A 22604-nucleotide genomic window follows, 5' to 3' on the forward strand; every position below is an offset into this window, starting at 1 on the left:
TTTAGAGAACTCTGAGAAAATAAGAGAAAAGATTGAGAACACAAAAAGGAAAAACTAATATTATTGATTCTGAAAAAGTTAGTCTTTAATACAGTTACAAAGGAGGTATTTATAAACCTCTAGACCTTGAAGCTAATCACAACCTAACTAACAACTAACTAACAAAAAGTTTGTTAAACTAACTAACAGAATTCTGTTAGTGAAAGAAAAATAGTTAGTTGTCTAACTGTCATGTAATAATTGTTTGTAATAGTTATTTTTATACATTCATTCTAATACCCCCCGCAAGCTCAGGGGGAAGGTTTTTCTACAAAAAAAAAAAATGCTTCACATTGAGTATGTCCCTTAGTGCTTCAAATCTTGTTGAGGAAAGTGACTTAGTTAAGACATCTGCCCATTGATCTAAGGCAGGAAGATGCACAACTAAGAGTTGTTTGGCCAAAACTTGTTCTCTTACAAAAAAGACATCAATTTCCATATGCTTTGTTCTAATATGAAACACTGGATTGTGAGCTATGGACACTGCACTTTGATTATCACAGACAGGAGTTTGAAAAGAAACATGTAATTCCGTTAGAAGGGTTCGAATCCAGGTTAATTCAGTAGATGTTTGGGCCAAGCTTCGATATTTAGCTTCAGTGCTAGACCTTGTCGTGACTTTTTGCTTCCTAGACCACCAGGATATCAAGTTTGAGCCAAGAAAGATAGCTGCTCCTGATGTGGAACGTCTGTCATCAATATCTGATGCCCAATCAGCATCACAGAAAGCATAAAGTGTCATAGGTTTTGAAATAGAAGCAGGTTGAAGGAATAAACCATGAAATATGGTACCCTAGAGATATCTTAATATCTTTTTGACCACAGCCCAATGAGAATCCAATGGATTAGCCATATATTAACAAACCTTATTAACAGCATAACTAATCTCAGATCTAGTAAGGGTAGCATACTGTAGGGCACCCACTACTGACCTATAGAGAGTTGGATCATGAAATAGATCAGCTCCATGTTTGGACAGTTTGCAGCTTGTAACCATAGGAATAGAGATAGAGTGTGCCTCAGCCATTTGGGTTTTATGAAGTAGATCTCTGACATACTTGCTTTGAGATATCAAAATAGACCTGTTAGGAAGATACTTAATCTCCAGCCCCAAGAAATAGTCTAAGTGACCTAGTTGTTTAAGAGAAAAGGTTGTATTCAATCTCGAAACTAACTGTTGAATGAGAGAGTTAAAACTTCCTGTGATGATGATATCATCTACATAAACTAGAATGTAGACAGTGTGTTGTTGATGTGTATAAATGAACAAAGATAGATCACACTTGCTTCCTACAAACCCAATATGTATTAGTGTTGACCTTAACCTGTCAAACCACTTCCTTGGAGCTTGCTTTAACCCATAGAGAGCCTTGTTAAGTTTACAAACCAAGGATTTTTCTTCAACTTCAAAACCTGCAGGTTGAGTCATATAGATAGTCTCCTCAAGTAATCCATTTAGAAATGCATTGTTGACATCAAGCTGAAATAAGTCCCACCTTGTGAGAGAGCAAGAGTTAGAACTACTCTAATTGTAATTGGTTTTACCACAGGAGAAAAGGTTTCATGAAAGTCAAAGCCATGAACTAGATGAAATCCCTTAGCAACTAGTCTAGCTTTGTACCTATTGATTGAACCATCAGCATTTTCTTTTATTCTAAAGACCCACTTGTATCCAATAGCTTGTCTACCAGCTGGTAATGGAACTAAATCCCAAGTTCTGTTTCTCATTAGAGCATTATACTCCTCCTGCATAGCTGCAAACCATTCTGAACTTTCCAAGGCTTGCTTTACACTTTTAGGTTCAGAATCAGTAAAAAATAATGAAGGATGCAGCCTAAGATTGTGTATTCCAGATTTAGACCTAGTTTGCATAGGATGAGTGTTAATGGGAATTAGAGTTGATGCAGACACAAATTCACTACGAGACATAGTATTTGATGATTGAGGATGAGTGGGAGAGGGTGCAATTGGTATAGATTCACTAGACGACACTATATTGGATGATTGAGAATGAGGGGAGTTGGATTCAGGTGAGGTTTGATTTAAGGCAGTAGCAAAGAAACCAGGAGGAACAGAGGGAGCTGAAAGGGAATTGGAGAAAGGTATCTGGGAAAGTGAAGGTGTAGAGGCTGAAATAGGAGGAGATAGGTCAGGATTGAGGCTGAAATAGGAAGTAATATTCTGTGTTGAACTGGAGGAAGACGAAAACAGATCTAAATATGGAAACCTCAACTCATTAAGCAAAACATCCTTAGAAATGTAAATTCTACCAGTTGAAGACAGACATATGTAGCCTTTATGTGAAGAGGAGTACCCCAAGAAAACACGCTCGAGACCTGAAATCTAGTTTGTGAGTATGATAGGGTTTCAACAGAGGAAAGCATGCACAGCCAAATGTTTTAAGAAAGTGAAAACCAGGCTCTTTGTTTAAAAGAGTGACAAATGGAATAGCAAAGTTGAGTGCCGCAGTGGGTAACCTATTAATCAAATAGATTGTAGTGACAAAAGCATAATCCCAAAACTGTAGAGGTAGAGTTGCATGATGAAGTAATGTGAGTCCTAGATCAATTATATGTCTATGCTTCCTTTCAACTACACCATTTTGATGATGAGTGTGTGGACAGATTAACCTATGCGAAATGCCATATGAAGCTAATAAAGCAGAGAAGGGTGTTTATTCACCACCCCAATCAGATTGAACACTTTTTATTTTAGTGTTAAGTTCAAGTTCAACTGATAACTTGAAAGTTTGGAAAACACACAGTTTCAGCTTTGGTTTTAATAGGAAATATTCAAGTATATCGTGAAAAAGCATCAATAAACAATACATAGTATTTGAAACCAGAGTAGGAGGTTAAATGAGAAGGCTCCCATATATCTGTGAAGACAAGTTCTAAAGGAGAATAAATTGAAGTGAAAGCATAGAAAGACAGCCTATGAGATTTTCCCACACAACAAGAGGCACAAAAATCTGAAATCACTTTATTAGATGAAGAAATGTTACACTCGTCAAGAACAAGTTTTAGTACATGACTATTAGGGTGTCCTAACCTAGCATGCCAAAGGTTAACAGTGCTAGGAGATGAAAAACCAGAACTAGATGTAACAGTAGACTCTTTATTAGCAGTAGATGTTGTTGATAACAGCTGAGGTCTGTGATCCTGGATTTTGATGTTATGAAAAGAATAGAGACCATCAGCACCCACAACACCTTGAAGGAGCACTTTATTGGTCCCCTGTGATTTGACAAGACATAAGTGAGAGTGAAATTCAAAGAAAACAACATTATCTTGAGCAAACTGACTGACACTTAGCAAATTTTTCGAAATGGAAGGAACATGTAATAGCTTATTAAGTTTGAAAGTAATATAAGAGTTATTAGGAGGCAAAAAAAAGAACCAGTGTTGGAAATACTCAAACCTTCACCATTTCCTATAAAGATTTGGTCAGGTCCATCAAAATGTGACAGTTGTTTGATATGTTGTGATTCACTAGTTACATGAAAACTAGTTCCAGAATCTGGAATCCATGTTGAGCTAGCTTGACCATTGCCCTAAGGTGTTGAATTGGTAAGCATCACACTAGGCTGGCTAGAGGACTGAGTAACTGGTTTAGAGTTAGGATTAACCCAAGTATTTGAGGTCCTACCCGAGGCAATCGAATAAAGGATTGGTTGGAGTGTAGTTGGATCAACAAAGGTGAGTGTGACTATACTTGAGGCAGATTTGACACTGGAGGTTAGCAAATCTGCCTCCACCACAGCCTCTTCCAGAACCACAACAACCACCACCTCGATCAAATGAAGTATTACAACCACCGTTACTTCTACCATAACCTCCTCTAGAGCCACCAGAATCATTACCTTTATATGAGCTTCCATACGAATAACCTTGAGTGTAATTCAAGGATAGAGACGCAAGCATCAAAGTGTCTTGATTGTATCGAACAAGGCAAGTTTTGTGGCCATAAAGCAGAGCCTCAATCTCTGCAATTGATGGCCTAGGTTTCTTGCTTTCAATCACAGAAACTACTGGCGCATAATCCGAAGGTAGACCTTCAAGAATAGCATCGACATGCTCCTCATGACGTACCGGAACTCCAATGCCAACAAGCTCGTCGACGTTGCCATTGATTTTGTGAAGGTACTCATCCATTGTTTTCCCTTCGAGTGAGACAGCACACATCACGGTCCGTAATTGTCGTGCCCTAGACTTGGTGTGAAGGCTGAAATGCTCGTGAATCTTCTCCCATACCTGATAGGAGTGATTTGAGCCTAGCATGCAAGAAAGGACAGACTTCGAGAGTGTCGACTGAAGCCAAACAAGCAATGTTTGGTCCTGCACTTCCCAAGCTTCATATTCAGGATTAATGCGATCTATGATTCAATCATCTTCTGTGAGAAACTGAGGCAGAATGATTGGATTAACCACAAACCTCTGCAGCTTTTGCGATTAGTGACTGGTTCGACGCATTGTTGCCAGTGTAGATAGTTGGAATCATCCAATTTCTCAGCTATCGTTGTCGAAAATGAATGCAAACTGAAACCTTGAGATGCGGAAGCCATGGATGTGAAGGTGCAGCTCAATAAACTGAAGAGAAGAGTTTTTACGAAGAAACAAGCTCTAATACCATATCAGATTTAGAGAACAGAGAAAATAAGAGAAAAGATTGAGAACAGAAAAAGGAAAAACTGATATTATTGATTCCGAAAAAGTTAGTCTTTAATGCAATTACAAAGGAGGTATTTATAAACCTCTAAACCTTAAGCTAATCACTATCTAACTAACAACTGACTAACAAAATTCTGTTAAACTAACTAATAACTAACTAACAGAATTCTATTAGTGAAAGAAAAGTAGTTAGTTGTCTAACTGTCCTGCAATAACTGTTTGTAACAGTTATTTTTATACATTCATTCTAATAACACAAAATAGTACTATTGTAAAAAAACGAGACAGAATGGCTTACTATAGATGATGACAGGATTTACTAAAGAATATAGAAAAGACTACAACAGATGAACAAATCACTAGGATTTCAATTCCCAAATACACTTCGTCACTGATGCATATAATCTATCTAAGAACAACTCTGAAGTACTCAAAATATAGAGAAGAATTCAGAGCTTAGAAGAAGTATGGCAGAATGGAATTTGACTACCCCTTGAATGATGCTGGTATTCAATGGTATTTATAATATCCAAGAATGAGCCATATCCGCAGAAACTGTTTAGCCAAAATGGTATCATCAAGTTTCACTCACATTTAGCTAAAATTGAAAACCACTTTGAAGAATACTTTCATCATGGTACATTATGATTAAAATTTTCAAGTAAGTTAATTAGTTACAAGGGCACAGAATCACAGATAGATATACCACCTATACATGCAAGTGGTGAAAGGTGAATCAACTTAAGCATATAAAAGAAATCATTAGCTAATGCTTCATAAATATACAAGAAATTCTTGTACATCATTTTTCTTTATATCAAACCTGATAAAAGAGATATAGGAAATTATAACGTGCAAATATTAGAATCCAAAATATAAATAGAAAAATCTTAATTATTCGGAGCATCTTCAAACTAATACTACAAACCCAGTCCAATTTTAATGACTACAACATTTTTTGAAATCGGAAATCAGTCATGCTTCACGTGGGCCATCATAACCATTAGAATATAATGTTGACCACCAACCTTGAATCCTTGTCCTTGTTTACTTAAATTCCCTCCAAGACAAGCTGGGAATGAAAAAACTCGCAAATCACCCCAAATTAACACCCCCACCTGAAAACTCCACCTCCTGAAGATATGAAAAAAGTAAGGTTACAAGCATATAAAGCAAGGGAACTAAAGGCATTATGGCATCATAATCATGAAAATGACAACCAATCAACAGATCTTAAATTGACAAAAAGGAGACATGTCAACCAATTATAGATCCTTACTTTTTTCTTTTCATTTTTATTTATAATCAACCTTTTGCACTATCTTGTTTACATTACAAAGCAAATTTAAAACACATATTTCGTGTTTTGACTAGAATCTAACAGCTTTGCACAAACTCTTTAATATACTATATGTTTCTTTTACACATTGTATAACTATGGTCCTTCTATATTTACTGTGACATCAATACCATAGAATGACTTGCAAGCATTCTTTTGCCACCTCTGATGCCAGTTTCAGTTCAATAAAGGAAAAATGATTAAATTTGTATTTGTATTAAAAATAGGCATGTGATTTCAAATGTATAGTCTCCCAGCATAAATCGTTGCCAATTTTCTTTTATGACTCTAAAAGTAATGTTGCCCAAACTCTAACTATCAATGCATTGGATAGGAAGACCAGGAATCTAAATTTTAGATATAAGTATAGAGAAAATACAAGGACAAGAAGACTATTTCCATCTTACAGAATTGAAAAGTAAGAAAGGGACTATATATACAGGTAGGAAAAATTAAAAACCAGTAGCAATAATAGTTGTAAGCAGCAGCGCTAAAATCAAAGTTATAGATTGTTGACTTCATCATGGGAAGAATATGAAAATAAACCAAGAAAAAGGTACTACAGCTTTACAAGAAATAAGGATTAATAGAATAAAATCATCACTTGAACTTCAGATTGTCAATACCAAAACTCTTGTGATATGGAATTCATCATTAAAGAACATCTTCATAATGCCAAAAATGATTTTGCACATCATTTAAAAACATCGTACGCCATCAATTTTACATGAAATAATGACAATATGATGATTATTTATCAAATAGCTGCAACCTGGGAGAATACATCTGCAAGGTTTTTGTCATAATACCATGGACCCAGCAAGATAGTTTGTCTAACTTTTATAACTATTGTTTGAAGAGGGCTCAAAATATTACAAGACCTAGAACAAATATCAGATGCAATTAATGTATTAAAAACACAAATCACACCTGAGCAGGTGCCAAGGATGAGACCCAGTCTGATGTGTGTGTAGGAAGAAGCCCCAATGCATTGAGCTGCAGAACATGACAATCACATAGTGCCAGGGTTGTCAAACTCGAAAGTTTAGATAAACTTGTGGAATCATAGTAAACTCAAATAATTCTTCAAAAATGTTATTTAGAAAACAAATTCTAGGACTAACATAATTCAATAGCATATCCATAGTTCCATATTAATATCGAACATTCCGACTCCATAACAAAGCAAATGTAAGTAACAAAGTAAAAACATAACTCAACACTTGACCCACATTAGCATTATATTAAGCCAGGCATTTGCATTTTTTTTCATAGTTTAACAAATCAGAATAAAAATAATAATGAAAACATGCAATTAGCTTCATAAACCCCATATACAGTGCAGAACATACGCAATCCAATCCAAGTATCCAACAAAATCCACCAAAGCTATACATTTGAAAGCCAAAACCATGTATAAATCTAGGCTTGTAAACTTGCCAGTAGAACAGAGAGTTTACCAAATTTGTTACAGTTTGCCTGAACTTGTATGATATAAACAAGAGTTTATGAGCAGTTTAAAATGTTTGTGTCAAGGGATCATAATTCATAAACACATAAGAGTTTAAGAGTTTGACAACAACAATGTCACATACACACATTTACTTTAAAATTTAGAAATACAAGTATCATGATAACAATCACAAGGCACAACATGACTACATATATTACCTTCCAAACACCTAGTGCCAGGCCGCCCAAATTAAGGGCTATGAATAACAACTTAGGTCCAAGAAGCTCCACCTTATTGTCTTTGTAGGGCTCAAACACTGCAAAAACCAATAGAATACATTAACAATCCCAGACCAAGCTGAAGTTCTCCGTTCCGTATTGAGTTTCAAGCCAAAAAGATACTTATAAACCTAAAAACCAAAAATACTATGAAAAGCATATTTACTAATGTGCAACTAGAACACCTTACGTCAAAGGAATTGGAACAAAGGAAGTTAAAAGCATCACCCATTCCAGAAGAGAATGAATTGCAGAAGATGCTACAAAATACTCCTTCCATGCCCTCAAACACTAGCATAATTGATGATCTTAAAATAAGGGGAACATGCAGAACAAAGACATACCAGAAGGGAGTGGGATACGTCTAATAAGATCAATCATTCAATTCAACAAAAGGAAATGCTTAGGGCACCGGTTAAGGAAGTAAAAGGGGAAAGTTTTATTATTAGGGTGCGTAAAGATGCCTTCTCATATTATTTCTAATAAATAAGAAAAACCTCTTTTAATTCCTTAACCAGTGAACATGGCAAGATCCTTCAACAAATATACGCTAAAAATGAGATGATAAGCACGAATTTCGCATACTCTTTCCGACACTCTGTAGGGCACTGATGGGTTGCCAAAGGGCTGAGAAAGTGATCCCAATGCTGAACAAGTGGACTGTGCTACCAGCCATCCACATCATGAACCCCATCATTAGCAAATTCTTCATAGGGGCTTGTGCTACCTCCCAAGCTTTCTATTCACATCATAATAACAATAATCATAAAAACCGGAGTTGAGTTATAAGGTTGACTCGGTGGTAGATGGAGAAGGGAGGGAGGGATTAAATTTCCTCGCTAATAAAAAAACTAACATTTGCCCATAAAAAAACAATAATCATAAAAACCAATAATTAAATTAAACAAATTTCTTATTTCCTCAACAAAGAAGAAGGTAAAAACCTGGGCTTTCCAGTTGGATTCAGCGTCCTTCTTCTGGCGACTGAGCGTTGAATCGTCCTGCACGATTTTAATGAGATTTTTTTCATAAAAAAAAAATTGAACGAAATCGAAAGAGAAGAAAAAGGGTTATAGAGCTTATGCGTGCCTGATCGAGAGAAGTGCGACAGAAACCGGGAGGATCGGGAATATCGCGAGAAGTGGAATTGTCGGAGAAGTCAACGCCCCATCTTCGTCCTCCCGATCCCATCACTCCCTTTCCCTTCTCCATTGATTTGATTCTCTGCGACTACACTACTGATGCTTGCGAAACGGCGTCGTTTAGGAGCACTCTCTGGATCCGGTTCAGTTCAGTTCAGTTCAGTTCCGAGGGTAACGCTAACGATGATATGATATGAGGTTTCAAAAGTTTGGTTTTTTCTCCTTTTGATTTTTTTTTTTTTGCAAAACGACGTGGTTTTGCACATTACACGCAAACAAAAGAAGGAAATCACTATTTCCTCGTACAAAATAATTTCTTTAATGATTATTATTTAAATTGTAATACAATGTTATATTTTTTATTTATTGGAAAATTCTTTTATAATATATTGAGATTTAATATAGATATATAGATATAAAACAAAGATAATTTGAAAAGGATAAACATATAAGAAGATAAGTATATATAAGCTAAAGATAAAGAAAGAATTCTATGAATAAAAAATAAAAATAATATTTTGACAAGTTACGATAGTAAATGTGAAATGCAGATAAATAAATGTGAAATGTACTTGGAGAAAAAAAGGAAAAGTTAAAAATACCTATTTTTTTATCTTGAAAAAGTAAAAGTCTTCATGTATTACTTTGTTAATTGGAATCTTACCCGAACTAAAATAAAAAATTATAGGAATCAAAATTAAAAAAAAAATACAAATTTACAAATACTAAAGACAAATAAAAAATTTATAAAGATTAAAATTTAAAAAAAATATAAAATTACATGAATCAAAAACATATTTAAATTTAAAAAAAAAAGAATGAAAAGATATTGGTGTATATTTGAATTTATAGATTACAATGAAAATATAAATATAAAGAAAAGATAATGAATTTTTAATATTTTTTGTCTTATTTTATTTTAGCTAATAACTAAGAGACTCTTAATTTTATTTTATTTTTTTTGTGTGATTTCGAGTTTATTTAGTTTTTGATGTAACATTTTCATCTTTAAGACAACAAAGTAATAGTAAAAGTGATCAATAATATTAGCTCTCTATTTCATAGTTTCACGTTTTGTATGTCAACTTTCTCTTTATATATGTGTTGATTGTTTATTTTTTAAAGACTTAAATGAAATTATGATTCTTGTATTTTGTTTCATCTATAATTTTAGTCTCTTTATTTTAAAATTAAAATATTTGATTATCTTATTTTTTAAAATTAGTTATTTTAATCCTATCATTTTGAAATGGAAATATTTAGTTCTCTATTTTAGGAAATTTGTAAATTTGGTCATATTCTCAATTTTGGCTATGTTTTTTTTTTATTATTATTTTGATCTAACTAACCCTAAACCTATTATATTCATTTAATATATCATCAAGAAATTATTTAATTAATTACAAAGTAAAAATTAAAGAGAAATAAAACATAGACAAAATTAAATATTAAACCAAAATTGTGGATTTTTTAAAATATGCAGACCAAAATTATGAATTTTCTAAAATATAAGAATTAAATGTTTGTATTTTGAAATTAGAAGACAAAAACTGTAGATTTATTAAAATAAAAAGCCTAAATGTTTCAATTTTAAAATAAATGAATCAAAATTATGAATCAAATAAAATAGAGGGAGTAAAATTATATTTAGATCCTTTTTAAAATTAGCTTATTTGATCCTTGATTTATGAGTTAAATATATATAAGCATAAATTAACGAAGCACTCATATGATGCATTCAAAAGTGCTAAAAGACGAGTTCTAGGGTGCCTAAGCGAAACTATGTTTCGTACGTGGGAAAGTGGCCGACACCGTCCGATCAGTTTAGTAATCCAATAGTGATGTTTGGGTGCTTTTGGTGGACTATTCGATTGTGTTATGCGAAATCCAATGGTTGGTCGTGTTGCCCCAAAATTATGCGTGTCGAGTATGGAATTTGTGCCCTAATTTTCGAACAATCCCAACCCCCATCCCCAACCATAGCTTCTTCTGCGGCTTCACTTCAAACGACACTTGCGGGTTTTCGAACGCCCGTAGCTTCCATCGTCAACCATAACTTCTTCTCAAGATTCACTTGGAAAGACACTTGCGAGAAGAATCCTAGTTGGAGGCTACGAGTTTCACACCTTCAATTTTTTGTGTACCCTGTTGTTTGCTGCTAGCAATATACCTGTTATGTCAGATTTGTTGATGAAACTTTAAAAGAAATGGGCATTTAGACCACATAAGTTGATCGTACGTAAAATTTTCAAAGGAAAAATGATGAACTTCCTTTCAAACATGACTACCTTAAGAGCTTAGTCAATGATAACTACTATAGCTAAGATTTTTATGTTAATTTTTTCTATCAAAATTCAACAAGTAACTAGAAAAAAGTCGTCGAAAAACCTTGTCCCAGTCATAAACCTGTAATCGAAGAAGTTGAGATTCAGGATCCTTTACAACAAGCTTGAACTTGTCATTCCACTCAGGATTCAAATTGTTTTTCTTAACAGTGGTTTTTTTTGTTGGAAGTTTGTCCCCTATCAAGCTTAGTTTAACATAAGGATCAGAAGTTCCCAGCAAATCCATGTTTAAAAGCTTTTGTGCACGAACCTCATTCGCATGTTATATCCTCACAAGCTTCTTTATTGCCACCCTATAAAAGATGTGAACAAAGCATCAGACATCTTCATAGAGCAAACATTGTTATTTTAAACTTAAACTTTGTCAATTCATAGTAAATTTTTAACAATAGTGAAGTTATGTTTTAAATAATAATATAGTTCTAGTAAGATATGGGTGTTTGCGTGTGTCGGTAAGTGTACCGATTCGCACAAGTAGTATAAAACGGTAAGACCGACTATCGTATCTTCAGAGAATTTGTTTCACCTAGACCATGTACATTCGATATGCAAGCACTTATACGGATTAAAATAAGGCAAATAGTGAGTTCTGTACTAGAAAATCTATTTGAACATAAACAAAATATATAAAGTTATAAAAGATGAAAACTATCAAGTTGAGAGCGTTGGGGAGTGTTCTACTGAATTTCTCTTGATGTACAAAGGTATTTTTCTCTATTTAACGTTATCCTAGTGTTCTTATGCGGAGAAACTACTCAAACCATGATTCCTCACATGAATGAGCCTAACTCTCTTTAGACTTCATCCTTAATCCTTCAACAAACTTGTTCTAAAAGAGTTGCACTAAGCCTACAACATAAAATGGACTAGATCATTGCACTCCATTCCTAGACATACAAATTTCTAGCTTGCTCTATCAAGTTCTAAGGTTTTAAAGCATTTTCCAATACTAAAAAGCCTAATTACACATACAAATGGGTGATCAAGCCACAAGCACGTAAAATAAGCATAGATAGAAGCAATGAACACAAAAAATAACATTAAATAGATAGTGAGAATATTGCATCAACATGGTTCGGTAGAACTCCCCATCAAAGGAGCTTAGCCTTCCATTACAAGCAAAAACTCAAAACTACAAGAAAGAAGCTATTTTTGTTGAAAGAACTTGGAAGAAGATGATGGAGGATGTCTCCTCCAGCCTTTAAACCCTAACTCTCTCTATCTTCCTGGACTAAGCTCTCTCTATTGCTCAAAACTCGTCTCTCTCCTCCAAAAACTTGTTCTTTTTCCACCAACCTCAGTGTTTTAAAGGCTCTTGGACCTTTCAGCTTTCGAAGGCTCACTTAGCGAGCAGGTCTCGCTAAGCGAGAGTTAATGAATTTTCACTTAAGAAGAGTAGGCTCGCTGAGCGCAAGAAGAGACAACAACCTCGTTGGGTGGGCTGGCTGCGTGCTGGGCGTGCAGATCTCTGGCTTATCCTCTTCTAGAGTTTCCCATCCGCTAAGCGAGCTAGATGTCTCGCTAAGCGGATCTACCTCGCTAAGCGAGTCATCAGCTGCTTGAACCTTCTCTTCTTTGGCTTGAAACTGAGTTGGATTCAACAGTAAGTCACAAAAATGGAGTTTCTACTCTATAAAATCACACAATAAAGAAAAATATGTACAATTCCTACGGAAAGAACCATAAATTGGAGGTACGGTGCTATTTCCTTACAAATTTTCAATTCAAAACTAACTCATGAATAACAATTAACAATGAGTTACAGCTTTGTGCAATTCTTTCAATAGCAGACCACTGAAAAATACATGACATTGTTTTGACAAAGAATTGAAAAGGGTCTGTGGTGCAGTACAAGTATGTTTTTCTTTTTCTGGTGTTACATCCCTTTTTGCACTTTTTGGCTGTCTTACTACATATGATGTTGAGTGTGATGGTAGTTGGCTTGGTGGCCTTTACTATAAAGTTCATAGGTTGCCTTGTTATTGGTGGTCTTGCGTTCAATCTATTGGTTCTTTTTAGAAATATATATGCAAGTATCTTGCCTTGGTTTAAGCATGGTTGAATGAATTTTTTAGTGGATTTAAGTGACATGACACAAAACAAATTTATATATTTGGAAATTTATGTTGTACATTATGTGTGACTTATGAGAGTTTGTTTTGACATCAACACTTGGGAGTTGGATGGCTTAATAAACTATTTGAGGCTATTTTTTTGACATTTTGGCCTTCATTTGTAATTATCCATCCCACATGCAAAAAATGGGAAAATTGGTTAAAAATATAGTAAATTTTGAAGAAATTAAATGGAATTCAATAATCTAAACTTCGTTACACTTAATTATTAACTGACAAATTGTTCAAAAAAATATATTATAACACATGAAAATACAATTAATTTTATAATTTAAAAAAATTAATTTATATACATTACCAATGACTGAGTAATAGTAGGGGGGCAATAGGGATGTTGGCATATGCTGAAATGAGTTTAACTGATAAAATAAAATTGAGAAAAAACAATAAAAATCATTGATATTATATTATTGTAGAGTTGTAATCTATATTTGTCCTTTAAAGTGAAAATGCATGTTGTATTCATTGCACTACATACTTGACTATTTGAGTTATTTCAAAGTGCACCTTGAAGAATCTGGTTTTGCTATATAAGTGATACAACAATGAAGTCATTTTGTTCACTTAAGGTTTTTTTTATGTAATTTTTTTAGATTAAAACTTTACAGTTAAACGTTATAGGAAAATGTTTGTATTTACTTTAGGCCGGAGTAATGGTACTAATGTGTAACAAATTATTGATGGGCCTTATTTTGAACATGTCCATGGTGACATGTATTTTGTTTGAATGGTTTATAGAAGGGGCCTATTTTTTAGTTCAGCCCTTTACAAGTCTTCATATCCAACAAACCAAATCTCAACCAGGCCTGTTTTTAAAAAAACATTGGGTAGTTTTTAGTGAACATGAAATTTTTGTTATTGTGCAAACTTGAACATAATTTTTGAATTTAATTTTGACTTATGATTCAATTTTTTTTTATTCCTTGATTTGTTTAAGGTAATTAATAAAATTTTCGGTTAAAGGCATGAAGGTGTACAATTGTAGTATATGCGTAATTTTTTATTTACATTGCCATGGAGATTTTTTTATTACTAATATGTTTTTGTTTTATTAATAAGAAGATAAACAGTTAAATATGTTCATTATCACAAAAATGGTTATTACAATGAGTTCTTAATATGTTTTACTTATTTGTAGTTCCCAACATGTGTTTGAAAAAAAAATGTATTTTTTAATCAGTGGATAAAGAGTCAAATCTTGATTAGATATTTTTTTTTGTTGATGTTTTAAAAAAATTGTATTAATTTTAATATGTTTAAATATGTATTAATGCATTTGATAAAAGATGAAAATTTCACTATTGGAGCAGGTGGTTGTTTGGATTAAGTCACAGAATGATATGACAGACCCCTTATTCACAAAGAAAAAGAAATTAAATAATGTGATGAAAAGACCTATTCTCAGATAATAATCCTGTGCGTATAGTGGTGTTAAGGCAATGTCCAAACATTTAAGTAATCCTTTTGATGTTGTGTTGCTAGATTTCATACGATGTGTCTTAATCTGTCAATTACGGATCTCTATTGTCTAGTGTATTGGACCTATTGAATATACTAATTTTGAAGATGTTACAAAAAATTAATTGTGTGGTGTTTTTTTAGACAATATGTGCCTGTTGGATTTAGGGGAGAGGGGGAGCATAGAATAAGTAATGGGTATTTGGTGTTGAATTAAAAAGCAATGACTTAGTAGTCCTGTGTTGTTGTCATAGCAAGTTGCCAAATCATGTGTTCGCAGGCCAATTAGTCAAGGGTGTTTTATCTCTTCCTAAGTGTGTTTGTTGTGAATTCAAATACCCATGTAGAAAGGTAGACAAGTATTTTGGTGCAGAGTTAGTAGTTTTGAGGAGAATCTTGCACGAAGATGTTGTCCTTTTTTTTTATTTTAAGTTTTAATAAGGTGTAGTGTCATAATTAAAATTTTAAATATCAAAATAATTTTTTTTTTAAAAATTAAAAATAAAAATGACATATTTCATATTAAAGCTTTTCAGGGTTGACAAATACAACAAAAAATGTTTGTTGTCCCTCTCATAAGCTTGGTAGATTATCTGAACTATGTTTGTTGACATAACTAAGTATTGTTTCTGTCCTTCTCAACAAGGGTTGACATAATGTTTGTTGACATAACTTAGTATGGTTTTTTTCCATACAATGGTAATCTAAGTTATTTTTTGTTTTCAACATTCAATAAAGGCTAGTTATATTATATTTAATTGGTTATAATTATTGTTTTTATTAATTTTGGGAAGAAAATGGGTGTTGTTATATTTGTTTTTAAAAATTGAATATGACATTCATTATATGTTTTCAATTATAAGAGTTTGTCTCATTCTCGTTGTTATGTTTTCAATTATAAGTTTCTATGGTCGTCATTATTAATTACTTATATACAATTCATTTGTTTCTTTGTATCTTTTGACTTAAAAAATGGCATAGTTAATATTGGTGCATATATATGGAAAATTTATAGAGCATGATATAACTGCATTTGGTTAATTGTGTAAGGCATATATACGAAATATGAAATATACATGACTATAAACAGGATTACAAAGGTCATAAGGTCATTGTTTGCAGAAATGTTCATATAACAAAACCCCCCATCACCATTCCCCTCCCTACATTTTTTTGTATCCGACAGTAAGCGTAAACAAACAAAGTAGATAGACCTAAGTTAATAACTATCGTCCATACTATTTTACACTACCTTGCATGAAAATTTCAAATGAACAAGACATTGTTAATATCCACGAGTCATACTTGCCATTAACAAAACAATTGATAGATTTGGATAAGCACCAGATATGGCAAAAATGGTGCTCAAGTCATCGTCGTTCTCAATTTTTGTGGCTTATAACGAACAAAGTCACCTAATGGCAAAATAGGGTAGCAAAAATACAAGTCTCGAACCTTGAATCCCTGATATGGTGATCGTTGAGCTGCAATAACATCGTTCAAGGCTTCAAGAGAAATATCTTTGTTCGCTTCAATTGCACTACCATACTCATTATCAAAGATACAATCAAATATAGGACATGAGCAATTAATAGAGTCGTTGTATAGTACAAAAGCCACTAAGTTAGTGGTGGCACAACCATTATTGAATACTGGTAGTGAGATGGAACCAGGGAGCAATTGCAATATTTGTCTATTTCAACGCAACGAATTGCAGTGCCAAAAAGACCATGATGTAGCCAATATTTATAACATAATTGATAGGTGGGGCATAACTTTTGTTGTTATTCGGAAAATAAAAAAAAACTAAATTGTCAGTCATTCATATTTTTATTTGGCATGTTTCATGTATTTTTAATGAACTGTTTACGAAATAATGTGGAAGACATGAAATGGTCATCCTTTCTGAATGAAAACAAAATTATTATGTGCTTAATTAAGGTGGTATTTATAATGTTGTCGGTGGTATAAAAGAGTTATTGTCAATAGGAGACTAAACATTGTTGAAGGAATTTTTACTAGGAGACTAAACATTGATGAATTATTGAAACATTCCAAAAAAAAAAACATTATATACACAAACATACATATCCCCCATTATTTACACAAACTTACAAGTTTATTATTCACAATGTAAATTTGGGTTGGGAGGACCCGAATTTACACCATGATTTTCAAAATAATTTGCAAAAAAACCGATGATAATTTGAGTATCCCCAACTCGAATTCTCAACCTCTAATTTTTTAAAGGATTTTTTTTAAAAGATAAAAAATAACATAAATAAACAAATTAATTCAAAATAATGAAAAAACAAAGAAGGAAAAATATTTTAATATTTTGAATTAACTCTCTTTATCTGAGTTTGTTTTCCTTTTTTATTTTATTTTATGGCCATCAATGCCTTGGAATTGTGGGTTGTGGACAAAATTGACTGTAAAGAAGGTGGGTTCTGTAAAAAGTGGGGATCAACGGTATTTGGTTGTCAAGTCATCATGGCATTTAGATGAACAGTCATAGACCCATGACATTATAAACATACAAGAAATAGCATGACACATATGTTACTATTATTAATACAAGAATTCAATTTTGCGATTTAAAGTATAAATTCGGGTCTTTTCAATCCAAATTTTTAATTTTTTTTTTACTCCAAAAAAATTTAAATGAAAGAAATTAATTTAAAATAATAAAATTACATAATATATTAACGAAGATAATAAATTGAGAATACATATATAAGAAGTTTAGTTAAAGAAAAATAGTTAAAAATATTTCCATTGAATATTTTTTTCTAATTCATAGAGTGAAATTAAATACATTGATAACATAAAATATTAAACAAAAAATGAAAATTAAATTGCTTGACTAGAACTTGCATGTTTGTGATAATAACTATTTATGGAATGACCTACTAGGCTACAGATTGCACAATCGAACTTTGTACACAGTTGACACATACTTGAATGTGTACAGTAGGTGTAGAAATTCCAAATAATCTATATTGATGTGCTTACATGCAGCAATGACATATGCACATTGCATGTGCACCTTTTGAGGCTTCCCATAATGACATGTTTTTTGATCAAGCCTCACAGTCAATTTTCCCGTGCGACGCCTCTCTGGAATTGCTTTTGCCTCAACTTCAAACTCAAATCTTTGGCGGTCAAATTGCTGAACAAAGTGAGTGTTACAATTACTTTCTTCTTCATTCATGAACTTGGCTGCAATGAGTGTCCGAAAGCAATCATTGCATCAACTTCAGTCCCACGGTCGACGAAATATTTGTTTTACTTCTCATACGTGACTTTGACCATTACAATGTTTTAATTTCTGTGTATAATATAACTTAGGAGTTGTAGTGTGCGTAGGCGAAACTCGGTTTTGTATGTGTGAAAGTTACCGTGACCTTTGGATCTAGGTGTTTTTGAGATATATCATAGACAAACATACACCAGAATATTTGTTATTATTTTTGTATTTTTATTAATGGTTTTTTTTTCAACGCAATAACCTTCTTCATGACAATCACCATCGACCTTCATTTGTCGTCGTCGGAGACGACCTCCATCTGCAGTAGGCAGAGATGATTTCTGATGACATGGTTTTTTTTTCCTACTTTCCTTTTTTCATCTCCTTTTGTTTTCTTCCACTTTCATTCTCTAACCACTATGTCCAAATCCGAAGTGAGATCTAAAATTGGAAGCAAGCCTCAAATAATGATCCAAAGCAACAAAGATTCCAATCATAAAACTAATTGTATGAAAAATAATTTCATCCACAAAAACCCCTAGATCTAAAGCGAAAACTTAAACTCTTTCATCAACAAGGCAACCCCAAATTTGCGAAAACCATAAAGAAATGTAGAGTTGTTGGTTGTAACTCATTTTTCTTCACGCTATAAATTGAGTGCTTCTTCTCGTAAGCTTCCATAAACAATGACGCCTTGACAAAAGTTCCAAGCAATGTGTTGGATTATGATGTTTGCAATGGTGCTGACAAACTTGACATAGGCAGTGCAATTTCGACACCAGGAATTTTGGGAGCGAGTGGTTCTTGTACAGTGACGGTGATGACTGTCTTTAAGGCTGCGACAAAGGGTTTTGTGGTGGCGACGACGAGTGGGTTAAAGAGGGAGGGGTTTGGAGGCTATGAGGGAAAAATTCTGGTGACAGAGGAAAAAAAATTAAAATTTATGAAATTTAAGCCATAATCCTTACTTATATTAAACGTTGATTTTAATCCCAGTATATCTAATGGATGTAAAATTCTTTCGCATGGTGCATAACAAGTTTGGGTTACGCACGCTAGACCTTGTCATAATCTAGATGTAGTAACTATTTACACCCAAGTTTTTAATGAATTTAATTTTTTTAAATCATTTCCCCCCTTTTTTTTAATTTGGTTTAACACTAATAATTAATTTTCTCATTTTTTTTAATTTATGTACACAGGGAAAAAAACACACCAAGGAAACAAAAATTGAACTTTCAAAAAATTCATAACATGTTCAAGTGCCTTAAGCTTGCAATCTATTTAAGTACCTGCGTGGTAATTAAAAAATTATATCATACTATTCTCTAATTTTATTATTTTGAATTACCTATATTATTTTTATGTTTTAAACAAACTAAATTTTTTCTTAAAAATAAACACGTTGGCAATTCGGGTTGGCAGGGTCTGAATTCTGAACGGTTTTGTTGCAAATATTCTTGAAAATAACAATGTAAATTTCGATCTTCTAACCCGAATTTACACTTTGAATAGTAAACTTGTATGTTTGTGTAAATAATGAGAAAATATGTATGTTTGAATATATAATTTTTTTATAAATGTATGTTTCTCAAAAAATTTCTATTCTTGCAAAATAAATTATAACCATAATTTAATATAACTTTTTATACAATATACTTATGTTTTACGATAACATTAAAATTTGGAAATTATTAAAATTGTTTGTTAATTAATAAATGTTACAAACACATAAACAAGTTTTTCACATATTTTCAACTATACTTATTTGATTATTAACATATTGACAACATAGTAATGTAAATATTCTTTAGTACAAAAATTATTTTGTCAACATTAAAAATTATACTGTGGCCTAAATGAAGCGTCCACATCGCATTTAATGCCACATACAACAAAAGATTTTTGCTAAAACCAAATGCTAAAATAGAAATCAAACCCTAGTGACCTATATCATGGGTCCCACTTCATTTTTCAAGAATTGTTTCAAGGTACAAAAATGACTTTCCATTCAAATTACAACTAGAAATCTATTGGAACGGTGGTTGGACATGGAATCAGTTGCAGCTAAGACCAACTAAGACATTTTTACGAGAGAGAAAGAGACTAGAGTCACACACACACACACACACACACACGCACACGCACACGCACACGCATACGCATGCGTGCACACACACACACACACACACACACACAAACACGTAGAACTCTTTAGTAAACAATGGAAAGTTAGAGCACAACCTTGAGGTCTAACGGGTAAAGTTTTTTCAAAGTCTAACTTGTTTCTACTGTTAGTATTTTTATTCATGGTAGGTATTATGAGTAAAACATTTGTAGGAATGAAGGTCCAACAACATTTGGGGGAGATGGTCCAAGAGGAAAAAATAATGGACAAACCGAACCAACGGTGTGTGAGGCACCTAATAAAGCAACAACGATAGGTGAAGGCATCACTGTGGGCCAAAATGTTGAGACCATGAAGGACATCACCTTAGCATATTTGAGGGAGGCCATACAGGTAAATTATTATAATAAAATACAATCAACCAAATATAATTTAAGGACGCTTCTAATTTTTTTTTGTGTTTGTATGCGTTAGAGTAGAAAAAACAAACACAAATAGTTATGTCCATGTATGAACATTAATGGCCATATGTTATCTGTAGGCTCTTGGTAACAGAATTTACTGACTAGAGGAATCAAATGCATCCCTTGTACAAGTAGTGCTCTCCTATATAACAAAGGGGGCAAGAGATTTGAACAAGGAAACAAAGTTTAACCTTGCAATATCCTCAATAGAAAAACATTTTAACTGCAACTCAAAAATATCAACAATACCATTAGTTATCAAAGGATTTTCATCATTTCTTTCTACTACATATTCTACATCATCTTCCAAAACAATTTTGTGATAATGTTCATCATCTGAAACCTCATTGTCGAAATCTTCTTCATCTTCTAACTCATTATCACCTGAAACATTATTCTCTAAACATTCATTATCATCTAGCCCATCCTCATCCAACAACACATGTTCTACATCTTGCTGACCAAACCCATCATCCTCAAAAGAAATCTCATCATCCTCCAATAAATCATCCTCCGTATTAACCTCCTCAAATGTCTCATCATTTTAACAGTCTCTCATTGAATGTTCTTCCATTTGTATATGCACACATTAACAAATAAATGACTTCTAAAGTAACCAATTACGTGTCTAGAGTCTATAATTTCAATAATTGATTTAAGTTATTTTCACAAAACAAATGAATTTGTCCAACCTATATCATTGTGATAATTAACTATGTCTAATATCCAGCCTCATGTGAATTTTGGGATGTGTTGAACAAGTGACCTCAATAACTTAAGAAAGGGATGAATTAAGTTTTAAAGATTTTTGACTAACAAGTTTTTAATCCCCTTTTAAATGATAAATGATAGATCAGAATACAGAAGAAGAAGCAACAATTAAACTAATCAATGTTCTTTAAACATGTAAGATAAAATCAGGTGCAATTAAAATAAATGAGATAAGGGAAGAGAGAATTGCAAACTCGATTTATACTGGTTCGGTCACTTCCCATGCCTAAGTTCAGTCCTCAAGCAACCTACTTGAGATTTTCCACTATCTTTGTAAATCCTTTACAGTCTTTGAACACACCTTGGGATCCCTCACCCTTGTGTTCAAGATTCTCACACGCCAAGAGACAAACAGTCTCTTGATTACAACTGAGTTTTTAAGATGTACAGAATGATTTCTCTCTTATAGAGTAGATGATATAAATTGAAGTTCCTAGAAGAATTCTCAGTAAATTGCAAGTGTTTGGTCAATGTTGTTTAGAGAAATTTTGACAATTAAGTTCTTTGAGAATACTCTCTTCCTTTTCGAAGTAAGACACACACACACACACACATATATAGGCCCTTTATGCCTTTTTAAAATAGATTGAAGAAATGTGTCTTTTCAAAAAGATTTTCTGAAATTTTCTCACTGGTAATCAATTACAGGATTTTGGTAATTGACTACACAATTATATTTCTAAAGAGTCATGACTTTTCAAAGTTTTTTTGAAATCTCTTCATTGATAATCGATTATAGAATCTTGGTAATCGATTACACAATTTAAAATTCAAATAATTTCAAAAAGTCATCTTCATAGTCTCTCTGGTAATTGATTACAGGACCTGATAATCGATTAGCAGTTCAAAAACATTTCATTTTGAACCGATTAATTCTTTGATAATGAAATTTCAATAAAAGACTTTGAGGCCAAACTATAGCAATAAAAATGAGATTCTTTTAACAAGTTGACTAAATCCTTATCTTAGATTTTCTTGATCTTGTTTGTTGACTTGAATTGATCTGTGCTCATCAAATAAAAACTTTTGGCATAATCAAAACCTGCATGATTCACAGGATGAACGTATCAGGAGGGGACATCATGTCAATACTTGGTCTCTATAGATTTGTACAGGTACTTCCTTTTTTTTT

The 22604-nt window shown here is 32.9% G+C and overlaps 1 protein-coding gene across 2 annotated transcripts; it reads right to left on the reverse strand.

The window, feature by feature from the left end:
* Positions 1 to 5450: 5450 nt before the first annotated feature.
* On the reverse strand, positions 5451 to 9125 carry LOC114385318 (ER membrane protein complex subunit 4-like). Of its 2 annotated transcripts, XM_028345341.1 has the most exons (6): positions 8869 to 9121; positions 8724 to 8780; positions 8365 to 8518; positions 7720 to 7817; positions 6979 to 7044; positions 5451 to 5843 (listed from the first exon to the last, which is right to left on the reverse strand). In XM_028345341.1, exons 1-6 carry the CDS (start codon positions 8989 to 8991, stop codon positions 5805 to 5807), a joined length of 537 nt encoding a protein of 178 aa, XP_028201142.1. In that variant the 5' UTR covers positions 8992 to 9121; the 3' UTR covers positions 5451 to 5804. The 2 variants fall into 2 exon arrangements, with proteins under 2 accessions (XP_028201142.1, XP_028201143.1); XM_028345342.1 differs by lacking the exons at positions 5451 to 5843; positions 6979 to 7044; positions 7720 to 7817 and adding an exon at positions 7871 to 8070 and having other exon boundaries at positions 8869 to 9125.
* Between the last annotated feature and the right edge of the window lie 13479 nt (positions 9126 to 22604).

Source organism: Glycine soja, chromosome 14, assembly GCF_004193775.1.
Source record: "Glycine soja cultivar W05 chromosome 14, ASM419377v2, whole genome shotgun sequence".
NCBI lineage: Eukaryota > Viridiplantae > Streptophyta > Magnoliopsida > Fabales > Fabaceae > Glycine > Glycine soja.